This window comes from Sphaeramia orbicularis, chromosome 19 (assembly GCF_902148855.1).
Source record: "Sphaeramia orbicularis chromosome 19, fSphaOr1.1, whole genome shotgun sequence".
NCBI lineage: Eukaryota > Metazoa > Chordata > Actinopteri > Kurtiformes > Apogonidae > Sphaeramia > Sphaeramia orbicularis.
The window spans coordinates 20,899,383-20,917,929 of NC_043975.1; the positions used below are offsets into that span (position 1 = coordinate 20,899,383).

The 18,547-nt window shown below is 36.0% G+C and overlaps 2 protein-coding genes across 3 annotated transcripts; one reads left to right on the forward strand and one right to left on the reverse strand.

The window, feature by feature from the left end:
- Window positions 1-1,555: 1,555 nt before the first annotated feature.
- lrrc59 (leucine rich repeat containing 59) lies at window positions 1,556-9,083 on the forward strand. 2 transcript variants are annotated; one of them, XM_030121902.1, is made up of 8 exons: window positions 1,556-1,699; window positions 1,833-1,945; window positions 2,608-2,667; window positions 3,354-3,512; window positions 4,523-4,627; window positions 4,711-4,783; window positions 5,174-5,371; window positions 6,602-9,083. In XM_030121902.1, the coding sequence occupies exons 2-8, from the start codon at window positions 1,844-1,846 to the stop codon at window positions 6,883-6,885; spliced, it is 981 nt and encodes a 326-aa protein (XP_029977762.1). In that variant the 5' UTR covers window positions 1,556-1,699; window positions 1,833-1,843; the 3' UTR covers window positions 6,886-9,083. The 2 variants fall into 2 exon arrangements, with proteins under 2 accessions (XP_029977762.1, XP_029977763.1); XM_030121903.1 differs by having other exon boundaries at window positions 5,174-5,365.
- Window positions 9,084-10,178: 1,095 nt separating this feature from the next.
- nat9 (N-acetyltransferase 9) lies at window positions 10,179-14,465 on the reverse strand. The gene is made up of 6 exons (XM_030121904.1): window positions 14,324-14,465; window positions 13,166-13,275; window positions 12,882-13,022; window positions 12,696-12,755; window positions 11,189-11,283; window positions 10,179-11,105 (listed from the first exon to the last, which is right to left on the reverse strand). The coding sequence occupies exons 1-6, from the start codon at window positions 14,398-14,400 to the stop codon at window positions 10,956-10,958; spliced, it is 633 nt and encodes a 210-aa protein (XP_029977764.1). The 5' UTR covers window positions 14,401-14,465; the 3' UTR covers window positions 10,179-10,955.
- Window positions 14,466-18,547: the final 4,082 nt, after the last annotated feature.

An 18,547-nucleotide genomic window follows, 5' to 3' on the forward strand; every position in this document is an offset into this window, starting at 1 on the left:
TTCACATAAACTGGGATAATGTAAAAGGTGGTTTTAAATGAAACATAACACTAGTGCATCCACATGACCTGTTAAAAAAGATGCACTTCTAATCTATAGCAAACCCAAAACCACACAAATGAACCAGGCTTTTAATGATTTATGAATGAAGTTAAAATATATGCTAATCCCCCCAAATAATGGGGAACAGTAAGCCTTAAAACTAATCAAATTGGGTGTTTGATATTGTCAGTAATATTTATATCTTGCTTTTGTACTTGTGATTCTTTGTTTGTCCCTCAATAGGGAAATTTGCAGTGCTACAATCGCATAGTAATATTAAAAAAAAAGGATTAAATTAAGAAATATTAAAAAGTACTAAAAATTATACAATAGATAAATAAAATATAATAATCGAAAACTTTTACATTTGTTTTATTTTTAAACTATAATGTATAATCTGTTATAAAAGAGGGACCTCTGCCAGGGGGTATACACATACAAATCAACTAAAAACATAAATAAAATGAATACACATAAAGCCTGAGGAAAATAATACAATCATTACATTAAGTCATGCCAAATTTATCAAAAATATAAATTGTTTTGCTTGCCTTTTTGTTTTCTACGCTTCTACTTGTATTGCCAAAATGAATAATTTCTTGTCTAAAATGTTAGAAACTGAGTTTGCATTCTTTCCATTTCTTCTTGTGGAAGCGCCCTTTTCTTAATAACAAAATTAATTGAATAAAGAAAACACAGTAGAAAAATGTCTTTTTGTCTTACTTGTTGTCTGTTCTGTTCATACACTCTCTGTAGTGCAATGTTTTTCAACCTTGGGGTCAGGACCCCACGTGGGGTAGCCTAGAATTCAAATGGGGTCACCTGAAATTTCTGGTAATTGCTAAAAAAAAATAAAATAAAATAAAATATAATAATAATAATAATAATAATAATAATAATAATAATAATAATAATAATAATAACTTGATAATGAAAAATATATGGTGAGTTGAGAGAGACAATCAAAATACATAATAGACATGACAAACTGTGAAGCTGAAACTGAAGCACTGTGGTACTGTTTATCTGTCAAATGTTCATTGTGGATGGTTTAAGATGCTGCAGCTCTTTCATAATTCATAGTTTGAGTTACTGATTTTTCAATATTAATTTGCAGCCTTGTAAATACAAGCTCGACTGACTGTACATATCTTGACCAAGGAAAATAAAATTCTCACTTTGTGCAGTAATCTACACCTGGCTTTTCTGCTTCTGTCCATAATAATATACATTATATAGCCTAAATGTCATCTAAAATTACCATTTATTTGCAACATAGTATAGCAAACTATTACATGATCCAAAACAAATTTTTTTTAGCAAAAATAAATAAATAAATAAATAAAAGTCTCCGTTTTGAATATGTGGGGGTCGCCAGAAAATTGATATTAAAATGGGGACATGAGTGGACCACTGCTGTAGTGGTTGTGGTTGGTGTGCTGTCTCCTCCTCTGCAGCAGGGGGCGCTGCTGTCATCACCGTCTCTTTGCTCTGGTTCAATCAGTGACGTGGATTTTCATTGAGTCAGTCACTGCTGCCAAAATTACAAACTCGTTAGACGTTTTCCACCAACTTTCTTCACATTCGGGCCTTGGACCACTAATTTTCCTGGAGTTACTACTCTACTGACCCTGTTTCGTCGTTGCTTTTGTACCAGGTGAGTAACGGACCGTAACATTGTTGTTTCTGCGGGTTAAAAGTAGCCTTTCTGTGGCATAAACTGTTAGAATGGGTTCGTGTTAGTATGTTAAGCGATTTTAATGTGTGTTTGTTGTTGTCTTCGTGTGCAGAGGACAACAGAATGAGTAAAAACAGCAAAGTCTTAAACCTGAAGGATAAAATAAACGGGAATGAAGTGGACCTCAGCCTGTGTAATCTTACCGAGGTTCCAGTCAGAGAACTGGTGAGTAACTCATCATGTCTGGGTTTCAGTATTTATAACTTAGCTTTAACTTTAACCTTTAACTTATGTTCCATTCAACTTTGACCCGTTTTGAAGTTAAATAAGAAGCGTAGGTTTAATTTAGTTCAATCAAGTCCTCACCAAAGGCCTCCTGAACATGTTGATCATGTTGGAAAATACATCTGTATTATATGTGCTGTGAGCCAAAGTTAACAGGAATTATGCATTTTTAAAGTAAAGACACTTATTGTCAATGTTGCCAAAAATGATAACCTAGCACAGATAACAGTAATCAAATCCAATACAAATCCTCTAATAATATTGCCGAAGAAAAGTTAGTTTGTGCTTTAAAAAACATACTCAAAGAAGTAAACTGGGTCTAAGTTTATGTAATACAGTACATACAGTATCTAAATAAATGTGTGTATATATATAGGTTATAGTTGTGGCAGGTGAAATATTTTGCTGTATGATAAATAATGTGGTTTAGTTTGTTTTTTTTTAATGAATGGAAATCTGACATGCAAACACTAAGAGTATGAATTCTTTTAACATAATATTAATGTTAAACAGAAGACTTTCAGTTTACATAGCTGAATAACTTGATAAATATACTTTAATATCTCACACTAAACTGACCCATGGTATGATTTGTCCACCAGGCTGCAGTCACCAAAGCGACCGTCCTGGATTTATCCTGCAACAACATCATCTCGCTTCCTGTGAGTACAAATACAGTCTCCCTGTCCTGTAAGTTCTAACACAGCGACTGTTTTTAAGGTGATGTGAATTGGCTTTACCTATCATGATAGAGTTTTTTAAGGCTAAGCTGGTATGTTAGAAAATTATTCAGCTCAATCAAGAAACATCATGGAATTGTAGGAATTGGGAGCTTTCATACAAGAGCAGTGATAAAATATGAGATGAAAAGAACTAGAAGTTTAGAATATTGTTTTTTGTATTAGGTGTTTTAAATACATTTTTTAACAGAAAAATGACATGATACAACTTTGTAATAAACACACCAAAATGTAAGGAGATGAATGCAGAGAAATGTTTATACTATTGGTTGTAGATGAGCCAGTAGTCACCTAGATGGTATTAAAAGCTGAAGTTTCTGCATGACTTTGTTATAAATTCTTTTCTCGGTTTAAATAAAGAGCACGTCATGAAATCACTGTATGAATGTGTGAGGAAAGCTTTATTTCTAGACATAATAAAGGTATTTCACCATTTTAAGGAAATGTAGATTCTTGACTCCATCAGTGTTACTCCAACAGAAGGGTATGGTTCAGTCTTTTTTGAGTCATTTTCTAACTCTACTCATCCTGCAGATTTTTGAGCTTTGTCATTGTGTTGTACAAACTGAGTTACGGTTATACTGATATTGAGTGTGTTCTTTATATAGCCAGAGTTCTGTAACCTGACCCATTTGGTTAAACTGGACCTGAATAAAAACCAGCTAACCAGCCTGCCAGATAACCTGGGGAACCTGGTCAACCTTCAGCACCTGGATTTGTTCGGCAACAAACTGACGGTCCTGCCTGTCAGTTTCTCTCAGCTCAGGGTAAGAACCAGACCAGCCCATAGTTTATCAAACAGTCTGGCCTGAATGAAACAGACCTACAGCATATCTGTAAAATCAATACTGTTAAGTACTTGTGCTTGGTTTAATTAATATCACTCAAAAACCACTCTGGCCTAATATCTTTGTTAATTTTCTTTTTTCTTTTTGATTGACACTAGAATTGTTTAGAGGGCTTAAGGACTATTCAGCTGTAATGATTAATCTGTTAGTTGTTTTTTATTAATCTCCAACTATTCTGATAATTAGTTTATCTGCTTCTGATTCCAGTTTTGAAATATTTTTTTGTTTCCTACAGTAAACCACATATCTTTTGGTTGTGAACCAAGTTGAACCAATATGAAGTTATCATATTGATCTCTTGGAAGCAATGACTCACCATGTAACAGTACAATGTAATTAATTAATTAAGCAAATAAGATTGAATTAAAAAAAATACAGTAATGAAGACTCAAATTTACTGCTCCAAGATACAGGTGCAATGTATAATTTCCAAAGATTAAGAGAGATAATTTTTAGGGATACGTATTAGTCCTAGTGATGATTAAATTCTATTCCATGTATGTATGTGGAGCCAGGGACCCTTCCACTGTGTCCCTGGAGGAAATCTGAACAATGGTTAATGTTATAAGTGTCATCTTATGTGTGACTGTTACCATTTATGCATGTGATGTTTGATCATTTAAAAGATAATTTTACAAGTCAAAGGTTGTGGTTCAGATGGTATGTAAACTTCTAGTTTTGTGTGAAACTGCTCAGTGGACTGCATCTCTCATCATGCGAAAAAAGTCTTAAAAGAAGTGGAAAATCACTGACTAACATCATACTTGTAAATGATCACAAATGACTGCAATACAATATTTTTTCAGAAGTGAGGTCCCATGGGGCTCAACTCGAAGGGATAGAACTCAGTTCTCCATACAGTTTCTTTTGTCATCCTTTGGCGTTATTAATATCTGTTTCATTTGATCTGTTTTTGTTTGTCCCCCCAGAGTCTGAAGTGGTTGGATCTAAAGGATAACCCACTAGAGGCCAATTTGGCGAAAGCAGCAGGAGACTGTTTGGATGAGAAGCAATGCAAACAGTGTGCCTCCAAAGTAAGAACACAAGAAGGATGAAGAAACAATTTCAGGCATTATTCAGAAGCAGTACAGTATCTTTAAAGTCTGTTTCCTTGAAGGTTCTGCAGCATATGAGAGCTATACAAGAAGAAGTTGATCGTGCGAGAGAGAAGCGCCTCTTGAGGGAAAAAGGTGGGTATCAGGACCAAATGTGTTGAGTGAATTGCATTTTACTGTAGTGCTCTAACATGTAGCCTTATTCGAGGTCTGGCAGCAACCTGCCACTAATCTATCTGTAACAAGAGAAAAATACAAAATAAGATCTTTATCTTCATTTATATTGCATTTCCCAGTGAGACCCATAACGCAGGAGAGGCTGAGATTTGTTTTTTATTTTTTTGATTTAGTCTTCGTAAAACCAGACAATAATAGCCTGTCATGTATTTTGCTGTGCACAATGGGATATTAAAGCAAAAGCCAGCTTTTTTGTCTGATAGTGTCCAAATGGAGATAAGGTGTGTCTGCATAATGTATTGAAATCATATGAGAATTGCAAACACATTTTCTTCTTTCCTAAATCAGAGCTGGAGAGAAAAAAGGAAGCAAAGCAGAGGGAGAGGGAAGCCAGAGAGAAGGAGGCTCGTAAACGGGAGAAGGCGGAGGAGAAGGAGAAGAGGAGGAAAGAATACAATGCTCAGATGGCAGCCTTAGCAGCACAAGAGCAACAGAAGAAGAAGAACGAAGAGAAGAAGAAAAAGAATGGACAGGCAGCAGGTAAAGGTACAGCTGACTCACCTAAGCTACACTCTCCTTTGTGTCTCTATACATCACAACACACAGTAGCAGACGAACACACCTCCACTGGAAGGGAAAACAATCAGTGCAAATTCCAGCCACTGGCAGTGTAGCAGAGATTTTGTGATTTTAAGACGCCATTATGAACACTAACCCTTCAACACTAGATAAGAAAACTCATTAACATGTCTTCAGTGTAACAGTGTACAACAGGCATAATCTGCAAGCATTTATCTAGTTCTGTCCACTGTTTCACCCATTGTCACGAGAATAACCAGAAAAAAATGCAATTTGTTGTTCTTCACTGTCAGGAACAATGTGAAATGCCAGTTTGATTCATCATGTGTGAGATGTATCCCTGGCAAGACAGTCAGGTGTGAAAGCTTCTAGTGATTGGAAACAAATTTTAGGGAAATGTGTTTCTATGATTTCTACACTGAAATAGGAGACAGCTTCATCATTTATACAGGCTTTAGCTAGTTTCTGTTGAAGGTAACACTGACCAAGACCTGAAACATGAATAAATTTATGTCTTGAACTATCTATAACCACTATTTTTACAAAATGTATCCTTATGGTAACTACTAATTTGAAGCAAATAATTGTATTTGCTACTAGGTAGATGAAAATAATTCCACTTGTTTTTGAAAGAAAAAAGAAAACTAGTTTTACAGTCGTGTATGGTCCAAATGGAGCCAGATGTAGAAAGACGTCATACATTAGGTGTCAGAAAACTAAGATCAGCTTTCTTTTATACAGTCAGATGTAGTTGGCTGAGGCACCTGCAAACATAGCTTTCTGATTTATGCACATTCTACCGTAAGATAAGTGGCCTCTTGTAAAACTACTCTAGATTGCCAAGTATCTGGATCCCAGATTTTTCTTGTTTCATGCCGGTGCCTTATGTTTTATCACCTTTATCCTTTTTTGTCTACCCTTTTCATTTAGACAGCTTATAAAGATTTTTCTACTCATTACTGGTGTTCTGGAAATTACCCAAATGACAAGGAGGCACTTCTGTGTCATCAGTGAATGATTGTTTTTGGAGGTTTTTACCCTCTGGTGTAGACCGTATTTAATTACTCTATATCCAACCAGTCTTTATTAAAATCAAGAAATTCAAACAAATTCTCATATTTGTGAATGTGGAACTTGCAGCTCTAAATAGACCGTTTCCTGATTAAGTTTTGCTAATGTCACTCTTTACATTTTCAGTGAATAAAAAGGCTGTGGTGGAATCGCCGCCGAAACCCAAACGATCGCTCCTTGGCCTGATGCTGAAGCTTCTCCTCCTCCTGCTGCTGGGATTGGTGGGAGTCGCAGCCACATGTCGCTTCACTGACCTGCAGAAAGAAGCCATGTGCGTGCCAGTCAACACGGCGGTGAATGACGGCATTTCCTGGGCCAAACAGCAGGAGGTTGTAGTCCGACAACTGGTCCAGAACCTGTCGTCTGCAGCCAAGGAGTTTCTTGACTCAACACAAACATCTAAGAACTAAATGTCCTTTCATATCCACAACTGCAGGTTTTCCACGCTTACCTGTGTATCCTGGGAATTCTTCTTATTTTTATAATGTGCTAAAATCATATGTGTCATTGGGATGGGCATTCCTGCTTCCCCACACCCTGTTCTGTGGTGCTGGGAGGTGAAGTTTGTACAGATGGACGAGGAGGGATAGATATAGATCAAAAATCATCTTAAATTCCTATGGAATTGTTGCTCTTGTGCCCTCTGGAGTCTGTTTTTAAGAAAAATCATCTTAATGTCACCCTGTTTATCATGTTGTGCACTTGGACAAGCACTGAGGCCAGTGTGTGTCACAGTGCATCACATGGAGCGTGGGTTGTTCAGGTGGCCCTGTCTGTGCTGCACTGGAGTGTAAAATCGTGCTAAATGACAGAGTTGTGCATCAGCCGGTGTTAATGCAGCAGTCTGAGCATGTGCTATGAGTCTGATTATACACTGAACTTGTCTCTGGCTTTTATAGTCTTCAATCACATCGCAATAGAGCCCAGCCAATCAGCATTTTACTACAGAAAGATGGCTGACAAAAATGCCAAAGATTTGTCTCAAGTTGGTTTAGGTTTTTTAAAGTGGAGTTTCATGTATTAGCTGCAGCAGATGGTGGTCAGTAATGAGCAGCTGTGGACTGGGGCAGTGGCAAACGTATGTCAGCCAATAAAAAATAAATAACACCAGTCTTACAGTACCGTGTTAACAATATTTCCATCACTTTATGTTGTGTCAAACAGCTTTTTCCTGAAGACTCCTGTTACAAAAATACTAATTTTCCCTTGCAAGAATACAGGCACTGCTACATCCATCACTTTGTTAGTTTGGATTTGAACTAATTTCACATATTAACCAGGGCTGTCAAAATTAACGCAGTAACGCAGATTAATCCATCATCATGATTAATCTGATTTAAAAATTTTAATGCAATTAACCCATCTGCAGTGCAGAATGACTCTGAAAATCAGTTTGCCCTACTAAAGTTATTGTCGTGCATGAACAAATGGGCAGTTAATCCGGTAGTGACAGGCAGTAGAACCAACCCATAAAGATGGAAGACACAAAACAGCACGTTGGGCCTCTGTATGGGAAATATGAGGACAAAAAAACCAAGACGGAACAATCGATCGACATTATTATACATACTCTGCAGGAAGGAGTTTTCTTTTCACTGAAGCACTTAAGTCTGTTTGCTCATGCAAAATTAAACACAGTTAATATAGATTAAAAATGAATATTTAATTGTGATTAACCAAAATTAATCCACAGCAACACTGATTAATATGATTAAAAATTTTAATCGTTTGACAGCACTAATTTTAACAAACACAGACTGAGGTAGTGGTAGAACAACTCTCTTGCTGTATGATGTAAAATTCCTGTTTGTCAAAGGAATCCTGTCATTTTAAGGAATGCCACACAGTGGTCAGACAAGATGAAAAGGTGAAAATACACATTGATATTGTCAGTTTTTGGGTGCTTTACATACTTGAACTGACATTTTAGGTAGCTTCTTGCTGCTAGTCCTATTATCCATGTCAGCCTCCTGTCTGCTTCATCGCTATGTTGACCATCATTTACTGCAGATAAACAATGACTTTGGTTAAATAAATACAACCATACTTTAAAAAACCTGAACTTTCCCTTTAGTATAGATTACAAAGTGTTTTGTCATTTTATTGTTTCAAAGTTAAAGAGCCAAAAAACTATATTTCCTGTTTTGGGATGAAATTTAAAGGACCATTGTGTAAATGGAATATAAGATTAATAACCTATAACTACAAATCATTTTGTTTTTATTATTTGTTCCACATAATCAGCCATGGGATTTCTTACACACTTTGAAAGGAAGAAATGAGTTGGTTGCAATGTCACCACTAGATGACACTAAATATCACACACTGGTCCTTAAAGGTACTGTTCTAAAGATGTAAAACATGAGGTTGTTATCACATTTTGAACATACTTACCTGTATTTATGGACCTCAGATGTGCTGTTTTGGTGAGACTCTAACAGAAACTGATATGGATTTATTTATTCTGCTTTCTCACTGGTCTAACTTGTTCTGGGCTCTGGGACGTCCATGTTTAAGAAGCTGCTTTAGTGGTCTGCTGCACTGGTTCCTGTACACCTTGGTCCATGGTCAAACATCATCAGCATCAATAAATGGCTATGCACTGCAACAAATGTCCAGACTGTATCTATACAAAGGAATCATTGTTGTAATTGAATCTACAGTTCTTGTTCTGGTTCTAAGTGACAGGACTTAAATAAATTAAAAATAATCATAAGATACATAAAGTAAAGCACAGTGCAGGGCTTACAATTGCTACAAGTACAGATCGAACCTGCAACATGTATTGAACAGAACTAGGTCTACCAAAAATGTGCTGTACACTGAACTCCTCTGTTCAATTACCAGCTATAGTTAGATTAAATGCCCAGTTGTAAATGGAACAGTCATATTCCCGGATGAAATTAGGTTCTTAAAAATGAAACTGAACATCTGTGTTCAGCTGTGCTCTTCAAAAATCATGATAGTTTTACTTAGCAGCACAAACAGATGTATTGCAAATGACTGAATAAAATCCATTTCCTGATCATTACATGTATTAGTGACATCCATTAAACAGTGATCAATGCCACTTGAAAACGTTAATGTGCAACAGTTATTTAATGACTGTAAAACGAAACGTCAACAGCGTACTATGATGGCGAGAGTGACCGCAGCTGCCATTAGCATAATCAAATAACGCATGTAACTTGAAAGCTTAAAATTTGCCACTGACAGATGGTGCAGAAAAGGAATCACTCTTGAGATAGTAATGTTTTCATTTGATGAAAGCTACATTTCACTTAAAACAACTCACATAAAGGTCTTCCAAAGCCTATTAAAACGGAATCCATCAGACTGTAAGTGAGCCACTCACTGACATGCAATGTGTGATACGTCACATAACTTATAATAAATTAGAATTGCCACCTCACTGTGTCAGTTTACATCCCTGTCTGACATGACTCATAACATCTACAGAGAAGAATTTGAAGGAATTTAATAAAAATGTAATATATGGAAAAAGGTTTGATTCCAGTGGGAAACATGTCGTCTTCACCTATAGATTATTATTACAATATCAAAATTAGCCTATCAATTCTTGCGTTAAGGTCAAAATCATGCGGTCACAGTTACCTTTGACTACCTAAATATGTGTTCATTCAAGCAGGCATTTGTGCTGAGTTTTGAAACCTGAATCGAGTCAAACAATTTTTTTTTTTTTATCCACTTCAAACTTTAATATTATAATCACAGACTTTAGCATCACAATCAGTTTAACCCACTATCACACCTGACAACAAATACACAAGGAATTTGGCTTCTTCTGTGAAGGAACATGATTGTGTGATGCCGAAAGTAAAATAAAGCTTGTTTTTGTAAAGAAAATTACCTAAATCTCCTTATGATGGCTCTATTCTATGGTTTGTAGAGCATAATGATGACTTTGAAGAGATTTCATTCATTTTATGGGTATTTTAATGGGCAATTAAAAACAAAAAAAGATGAAACTTCTTAAATATACCACTTGTTCTAATAATTTTGGCCAGCACTATACATCAACTGAATTCCCTTGAGGAGATTATGTTAAAGTTCATATCATCTCCCATGTGTTTGCATTGTAAAGGTAACACAGATCACAAAGTGCTGTCCAATTCCTTTTTAACCCATTCAACTCTTTCACTGAACACTTACCAGCTGACTTTAGTTAAAACTATGGAAATCTACTGATAGTCAAACTGTCGCAAATTTATGGAAGAGGCTTTCAGTGACAGTTTCAGAAGCTGTTGGATGCTGCACTCCTAAAATCTGAGCTGAAAAAGTTGTCAAATGAAGATATTCAGCCATCCTACATACAGAATTTAGAATTTTTCAGCTGTCAACAAGCTTTACCTGATACTTTCTGACACCTGTATGCAGCAGGAAGATGCAGTGATGGTTCTGTGCAACTGTAACTCAATTTTCCTCTCAGTCTGAGGTTCATGCGAGTCCATTTGAGGCTTCAATGTGATGTCATTTCCTGTCTGTTGCTGCAGCTCTGTTTATAGTCCCACTCCTTCATATGAGAAGTTTGGTGCAGCAACGTCGTCCGAACTGACTCAACCACTGGCAACTGTAGCGTCATCTCTTTAAAAACCTTACACACCGAAACCTGCAGAAGATAAGACGTCAAAGGTAAGTTATCAAACGTGACATCATGTACATGTAAACAGTGAGAACATGTGATCTTAATACCTCCTGAAACTGGAGCTTCTTGAACATCGCAATACTGATTTGGTTATCCAGCCCAATTTTCACTTCAAACTTTTGGACGCCAAGTTTGCTGACTCCTGGTGGATGATAAGAAAGTGATCATCATCAGTCATAAACTAACATTCAATCAAATCAGTGATTTCAGAACAAAGAGTACATACATTTAACATGAATCTTCAGGATTCCTACAGGTTTCTACAAGTTAAATTTAAGACTTTTTAAGACCTTTTTAAGAGTACTTAGAACAGAATTTAATGCCCATTTCACAGCTTATTTCATGGCCATACTGGCAAAAATTTGTGATCCTTGAATTTAGGAAAATGTACACCTTGACTCCCACCATCTCAAGTCATTTCTCATCGGGGGCTGCAAAGTTAGCAACAACTGGTTCCTGATTTCAGTATAAATTGTTGGGTTGGAACTGAGTCGACTAACGTTACTTTCTTTGCAGCTTGGACATTTTCCAGGCATATTTAAACACAACACCACAAACAAGTTTATGGCAACATAACTTAAGACCTAACATATCAAATTTAATACCTTCTAAAGACTTTTTTAAGCTATTAAATGCAAATTCATAAATTGAAGAGTTTTCAAGACCGCACAGGAACCCTGAATAAACATACTAAAATTCAGAAAAAAGATATGTTGAACCCTCAGACAGATTTAGGATCATAAAACTACATGATAATGGCTTCAGTGCAGAAAATCAATGTATATACTATGCACTAAAAAGCACCTTATGTAAGTAAATCAATAAATGTGAAATGTAATATAACTTTACAAAATAGGTGATTTTAGGCACATTTACAATTGGAGCTATATATTTTTCTCAAAGTCGACCATTCAGAGACACTTTCTGCTGATTCTGAGTAAACGGTCTTGAAAGTGAAATTTCTTTTGAGCTGAGGGAGAAACCACATGACCTCAGAGAACATAGATTGCTAAAGAATCTAGTTCCATCGTACAAAGTGATATAATCCGAGCAATGCGCCCAACCTTAAAACAACATAGCAACTGGTGAATGTATGCACATTCCTAAAGGGGACAGAGCTAGATAATTTAGGCAAAAATGTGTTCATGAACCTTGGGCTGCAGATATCTTGTCTGCAGATCCAAATGAAGGACAGAATAAAAGGCAAAGTGTGCCGACACCATGACTGCAGCCTGACCCAGAACCAAGAGACAGCTAAAACCATCGGTTATGTTAGAATTCCTTCTTCTCTCTCTGTTTTTTATTGTAGAAATTCTGCCTAAATATTGAACAGTAAATTTTTCCCTCAGATCATGACCTAGATGTCACAAGATGATGAAAAGAACAACGTAAACAGGATTATTTGGTGACGTGTAAGTAAATAACCCATAAACAATAAAAAATAAAGTAAATATAAATACATTTAAATGGAATTGAGATTTAGGCGTTGCTACTCCATGCAATAAAACAAAAGTAAAGAAATAAAATACAATAAGGAATGTGTCTGTTACTCACCGTAGTGCATCATCATAAGTGTCACCTCCTTCCCGATGCCTTTACCCCTGAAGCTTGGCTCTGTTGGCACACAAAAAAAAATTAATTTGATCAAAATATGACAGATAAAACACAACCATCTGTCGTTCACCGACAAGAAACAGGTGAATGTGTAAAGTGTTCATAAAAACAAGGTACAAGCATCACCTGCGATCATGACCTCCAGCTCAGCTAAGGACAGATCTGTGGGGTCGGTCAGGAAGATGTTGACGTCTCCCACCATGCATTGCTCTTCTCCTACCTCAGGGTTTGCCCACTGCTGCTTATCCAAAATGATAAATGTGCATTCTGGAAAAACAGAGGATCCACTAAATCAAATAAATTTCTTTAGCTTTTTCATTTAAATATTCAAACCTCAGTGAATACATGGCTCAGGATAGTTCATTCCTAATTATCAAAGGATGACATGGTAAAATATAAAATGTCAGTACTGTCATCATCTTCTCTCCAGCTCTTCTGCATGTCATACTCCTGTTCCAGGGTCAGCGGCTCGGAGGCGGTCAGCTGCTGCAGCTCTGCAGACTTCATCCACTCATGATACCTGACAATTGGAAACAGGAAGCACAAGGGAAACATCATGGAGCAACACCTGACAAATCATGTTCAAATTAAAAACAGAATTCCCATAACAAAACTTAAATCTACAAAGTTATTATATATGGACATTCATCTGGTTTTCAGGTTTTCTAGGTTCCAGTGTTTTTCCCAGTTTTGTGGAAAACTTTGGTGCACATGCAGGTTTTCTTTTTTTTTTTTTTTTTTTTTTCCAGAGTTTTCAATAAAAAACATATGTCATATCGTAAAGCAACATAAAGATGCAATTAGGAATGCAACAATTAACCAATTAGTCACCAACTACTGAGGTTTGACTGTTTCAAGAAACTAGAAAGAAAAGGAAACTGTTCTAAAATGTGTTACTTGTTGTGTGCCAAGCATTTTATTTCATTTTTTTTTTTTCCAAATGGAAGGACATTCAAGGATCTTCACCTCATCAATGGATTAAATAAATGTCTTGTAACCTTGCTTTGGATACACTGACCTATTCTAACTTGTATAAGAACTAGACATCCTTTCTACAATTTACAATGGATTTATCTATATAGAAGAATTATTAACTTATAAATTCTGTTGTGGGGGTGGTAATGGGGATTGCTTTATTATGCTAATGTATGAGCGAGTGTTGTTGTTTTGTATACCACTGAAAAAAAAAAAGACAAACATATTTGAGAAACAAAATAATGTTTTAGAATAGTTTTTTAATTATAAAACGTATTTCCTGGTATCCTTCCTCTTTTGTATCAAGGACAATGAATATCAAACGTGAGCTTTGGAAAACACTGATTAACATTTTCACTATTTTCTGACAAACAATTAAATAAATGTCCAAAACGCTTAAAACATAACTTGCTAATTACCTCCACTGGAAACCACCTGCATGTTACATGTTATTGATTATAATAGGATTCAGGTGCTGAATCTGTAAAGTGTCTGTAGGCGGACTGTAAAATACAGAGCTAGTATTCATAATATTAAGCTAATCATTGACTCACACAGAATTATTTTTTCTAGCCGGATAAGTGTGACATTACCTGGGAACATGTTCTGCGTTGTACGGCACTAGCACGACCCTCTGTCCCTCCAGTAAAGTGTTTTCATTTATCTTCATTGTGAGAAACCTGTGAGAAAAACAGACACATTCATCCACGTTTGTCCCTCATTCACTTCCAGGTTCCACTCGACGGTTTAGTCTGAGGTTTTTCTCTCAGACTCAGAGACAGACGTCGCCACCTGCTGGACAATATTAGTAAGTGCAGAAGAAGAAGAAGAAGAAGAAGAAGAAGAAGAAGAAGAAGAAGAAGAAGAAGAAGAAGAAGAAGAAGAAGAAGAAGAAGAAGAAGAAGAAGAAGAAGAAGAAGAAGAAGAAGAAGAAGAAGAAGAAGGATTTTTGTACACTTCAGTTTTTTGTAAATGGTCTTATTTTTTGCTATCTGTGTAGCTTATTCTATTTATATTTATATATATAATCAGAACAGATGACTCATCCTTTTAACTGCATTAAGCTTTAGACAGACATTCAGACAATGCCTCCTTTAACTTTATTATCTCAACCTGTGTTAGTGATGCAAAGGTTATCATTTCATCCTCCCTGAAATGTCCAGATTTCAGATCACTTTTCTGATCATGTAATAGTAATAAAACAGTAATAACTAACAAGTTCTTTGTCAGATTATAAATTGTTACACCTGTGACTAATCATTCCTATGGACCAGGGGTCAACATATTTTTCAATCTAACAAGAAGATTTTTGACCCAAAACAGGAAAAAACTTGTACATTTACCCTCAGGTGGCTACTCTGATTTAGCTGAAGTTGGTAAATAAAAATAAACTCTGGTACAGTCATGGGCATTTTTAGCCCATTTTGGGGGGTGCTGAAACACCCCTAAAATATTTTAAGGTTGCTGAAATTTTACTTTTTTCTTGTTTACTTTATGTCCATTTTTAACATGCTAGAAAAATGTCAAAATCATATACAGTACATGGTTGAAACGTAACATTTTAACAACAAAAATACAGCAGCACCCCCCCACCCACCCACCCATCTAGTCTCTAAAATGGTTTGATCCACTCCACCCCTCCTCCCTTTCCCTGACTGGGACTCTGGGCTCCACCTGTACAGAGCAGTGTGCAGGCATTGCCTTCTACAGTTGGTTCAGTAGTGGAGGAAGTACCTGGGTTCAACCAGGACATTTGTTTACTTCTAACACTGAATACCAACACATTATTATCAACACCAGTTCATATTTTTGCTGCATTGAAACGTAGATCCCTGTTTATGTTGTTAGGTGGGAGTTAGCCGATGTTTTTTCTGTCTAGGAAATGTTCCATGTGGTTCAGTCCACCTCTGTCCTCAGTTTGAACTGGACTAATATTCCTCTGCAGTTAAACCCATTCTCTTGTAGATCTACACATTGAGGAGCTGCTGTATCAAAATGGAGGATTGTCTTCCACCACCTCCGTGTCCCACCTCTCCTCATCCACTGGGTGCAGTTTCCTCAGCGACAGACTACAATCCACCAGAGCGTGCAGCACCACCTCCACACCCTCCATCACCACACAGGTACCCCACAAGGGTGTGTCCTGAGCCCTTTCCTGTTTCCCCTCTACACTAATGCCTGCATCAACCCATCACCACCTACCTGAAATATTCAGATGACACTGCAGTAGTCGCACTGCTCAACAACAACCACTATAATATCAAAATATTATAAGTGAAAATCTAGTTATAACACAGAAGTACGAATGAAATGAGATATAATTGCAGTTAATTGGTTATCATGATAAGAAGATATCACATTTATTGATCATTGTATTTGGAGTAAATATTTAAAGTGCATATAAATATTTCAGTCTATATTAAAAACGGTTGATTACACAAATGTGATTGTGTGTGAGGTGACTAAAAATGTGTATGTTAATGGTTTGTATGGATGTTTTGTGTTATTGTAAAAATATACAGAGGAAAATGTGTGTTAACAAAGCAAAGGTAGCGGATGTAGTTTGATTATTAGTTTGTAGAAAGGGGGTGGGAGTCAATAAGTTACACTTCCTCTATCTATCTATCTATCTATCTATCTATCTATCTATCTATCTATCTATCTATCTATCTATCTATCTATCTATCTATCTATCTATCTATCTATCTATCTATCTATCCATCCATCCATCCATCCATCCATCCATCCATCCATCCATCCATCCATCCATCCATCCATCCATCCATCCCATAACTCTCCTTTACCAATAGTAGTCAACATGTCCACACTTCTATTGAACAAACTGTCCATTTCTGCTCTTTTGTCCATGACACAGACTGTATTTACCAGGAAATATTCAGATGAAGTTTGTTCAATAAATGTTGACTTATTGATCTTAAAAGTCCCTCTGTGTTATTTTAACATCTTCACTTATATTTACTTGTAAAGTAATTGAACATGAGCTGTATTAATGACATCATCTTCTACATCCTTGATTTGTGTCAAACTAAACTTAGATCATAATACGTCAAAGAAATCCATCCACTGTCACATATTCAATTAAATCAAACGTCAGTGTTAATGATCCATGTTTTAATGGATTTATTGATTCATTGTAATGGATTAATATTAGTGTTTATATTTGTTTTTTCAGAGGGTTGGAAAATAACTCAATTTGGCTTTTTGTCCCCCTCAAATCAAAGTTTAATGGACTTTTTAACATCATGAATTTGTTTGTTTAAATAATTGATCACTAATACAAACCTTATTCATTGATTTTATTGTTTGCATATTTCCAACCTCTATGTTTAAAGTTGTAGTTTTTCCTTTAGACTTTTATTATCACTGATTGGTCCTGTGCTGCTTTCCTCTACTTCCCTCTAGTGGCTGGAATAAAAAACTGCAGCTCAGTGTTTGTTTACCTCCTCCAGGAGGTACTGTGATCACTTTGCTTTATGTGTTTGCATGTTTGTTTGTTTGTTTGTTTGTTTGTTTGTTTGTTTGTTAGCAAGATGACTCAAAAAGTGATGGACGGATTTTCATGAAATTTTAAGGAAATGTTGATATTGGCACAAGGAAGAAATGATAAAATTTTGGTGGGGGGGCCACAAGGTCCCACTGATCTGCCTTGGCGGAGGTCTGTGCTCTTCGAGTGCTTTTCTTCTTCTAAACAATCCCAATGGCATCACTTAGTCACATGTGAGGTATTTCAGACATTTTGAAACCCTTTTGAAGAAGGTCATTTTCAACCATCGGTACAAAAAATCGTAAGGACGCGGTATGAAAAAAAAAGAGATTTTGGTCCAAAAGTTTTTTTGCTTAAAAATATTTCTAAACAATCCCAATGGCATCAAATAGTCACATGTGAGGTTTTTCAGACATGTTGAAACGATTTTGAGGAGGGTCATTTTCGACCACCGGTAAAAAAAAAATCGTAAGGACGCGATATTAAAAAAAATGAGATTTTGGTCTAAAATTCTTTTTGCTTAAAAACACTTCTAAATAATCCCGAAGGCATAAAATACTCACATGTGAGATATTTTTTACATTTTGAAACACTTTTGAAAAGGGTCATTTTCGACCACCGGTTCAAAAAATTCTTAGGACACGGTATTAAAAAAAATGAGATTTTGGTCCAAAATTTTTTTGGCTTAAAAACAGTTCTAAACAATCCCAATGGCATCAATTAGTCACATGTGAGGTATTTCAGACATTTTGAAACCCTTTTTAAGAGGGTCATCTTCAACCACCGGTAAAAAAAATCATAAGGACACGGTATGAAAAAAAATGAGATTTTGGTCCAAATTTTTTTTGGCGTAAAGACACTTCTAAATAATCCAAAAGGCATCAAATAGTCACATGTTAGGTATTTAAGACATTTTGAAACCCTTTTGAAGAGGGTGTTTTTCGACCACCGGTAACAAAAATCATAAGGACGCGGTATGAAAAAAATGAGATTTTGGTCCAAAATTTTTTTGGCTTAAAAACACTTCTAAATAATCCCAAAGGCATCAAATAGTCACATGTGATGTATTTCAGACATTTTGAAACCCTTTTGAAGAGGGTCATTTTTGACGACCGGTACAAAAAATCGTAAGGATGAAAAAAGGATGAAAAAAAAAATGAGATTTTGGTCCGAAATTTTTTTTGCTTAAAAAAACTTCTAAATAATCCCAAAGGCATCAAATAGTCACTTGTGAGGTATTTCAGACATTTTGAAACCCTTTTGAAGAGGGTCATTTTCGACCACTGGTACAAAAAATCGTAAGGACGCGGTA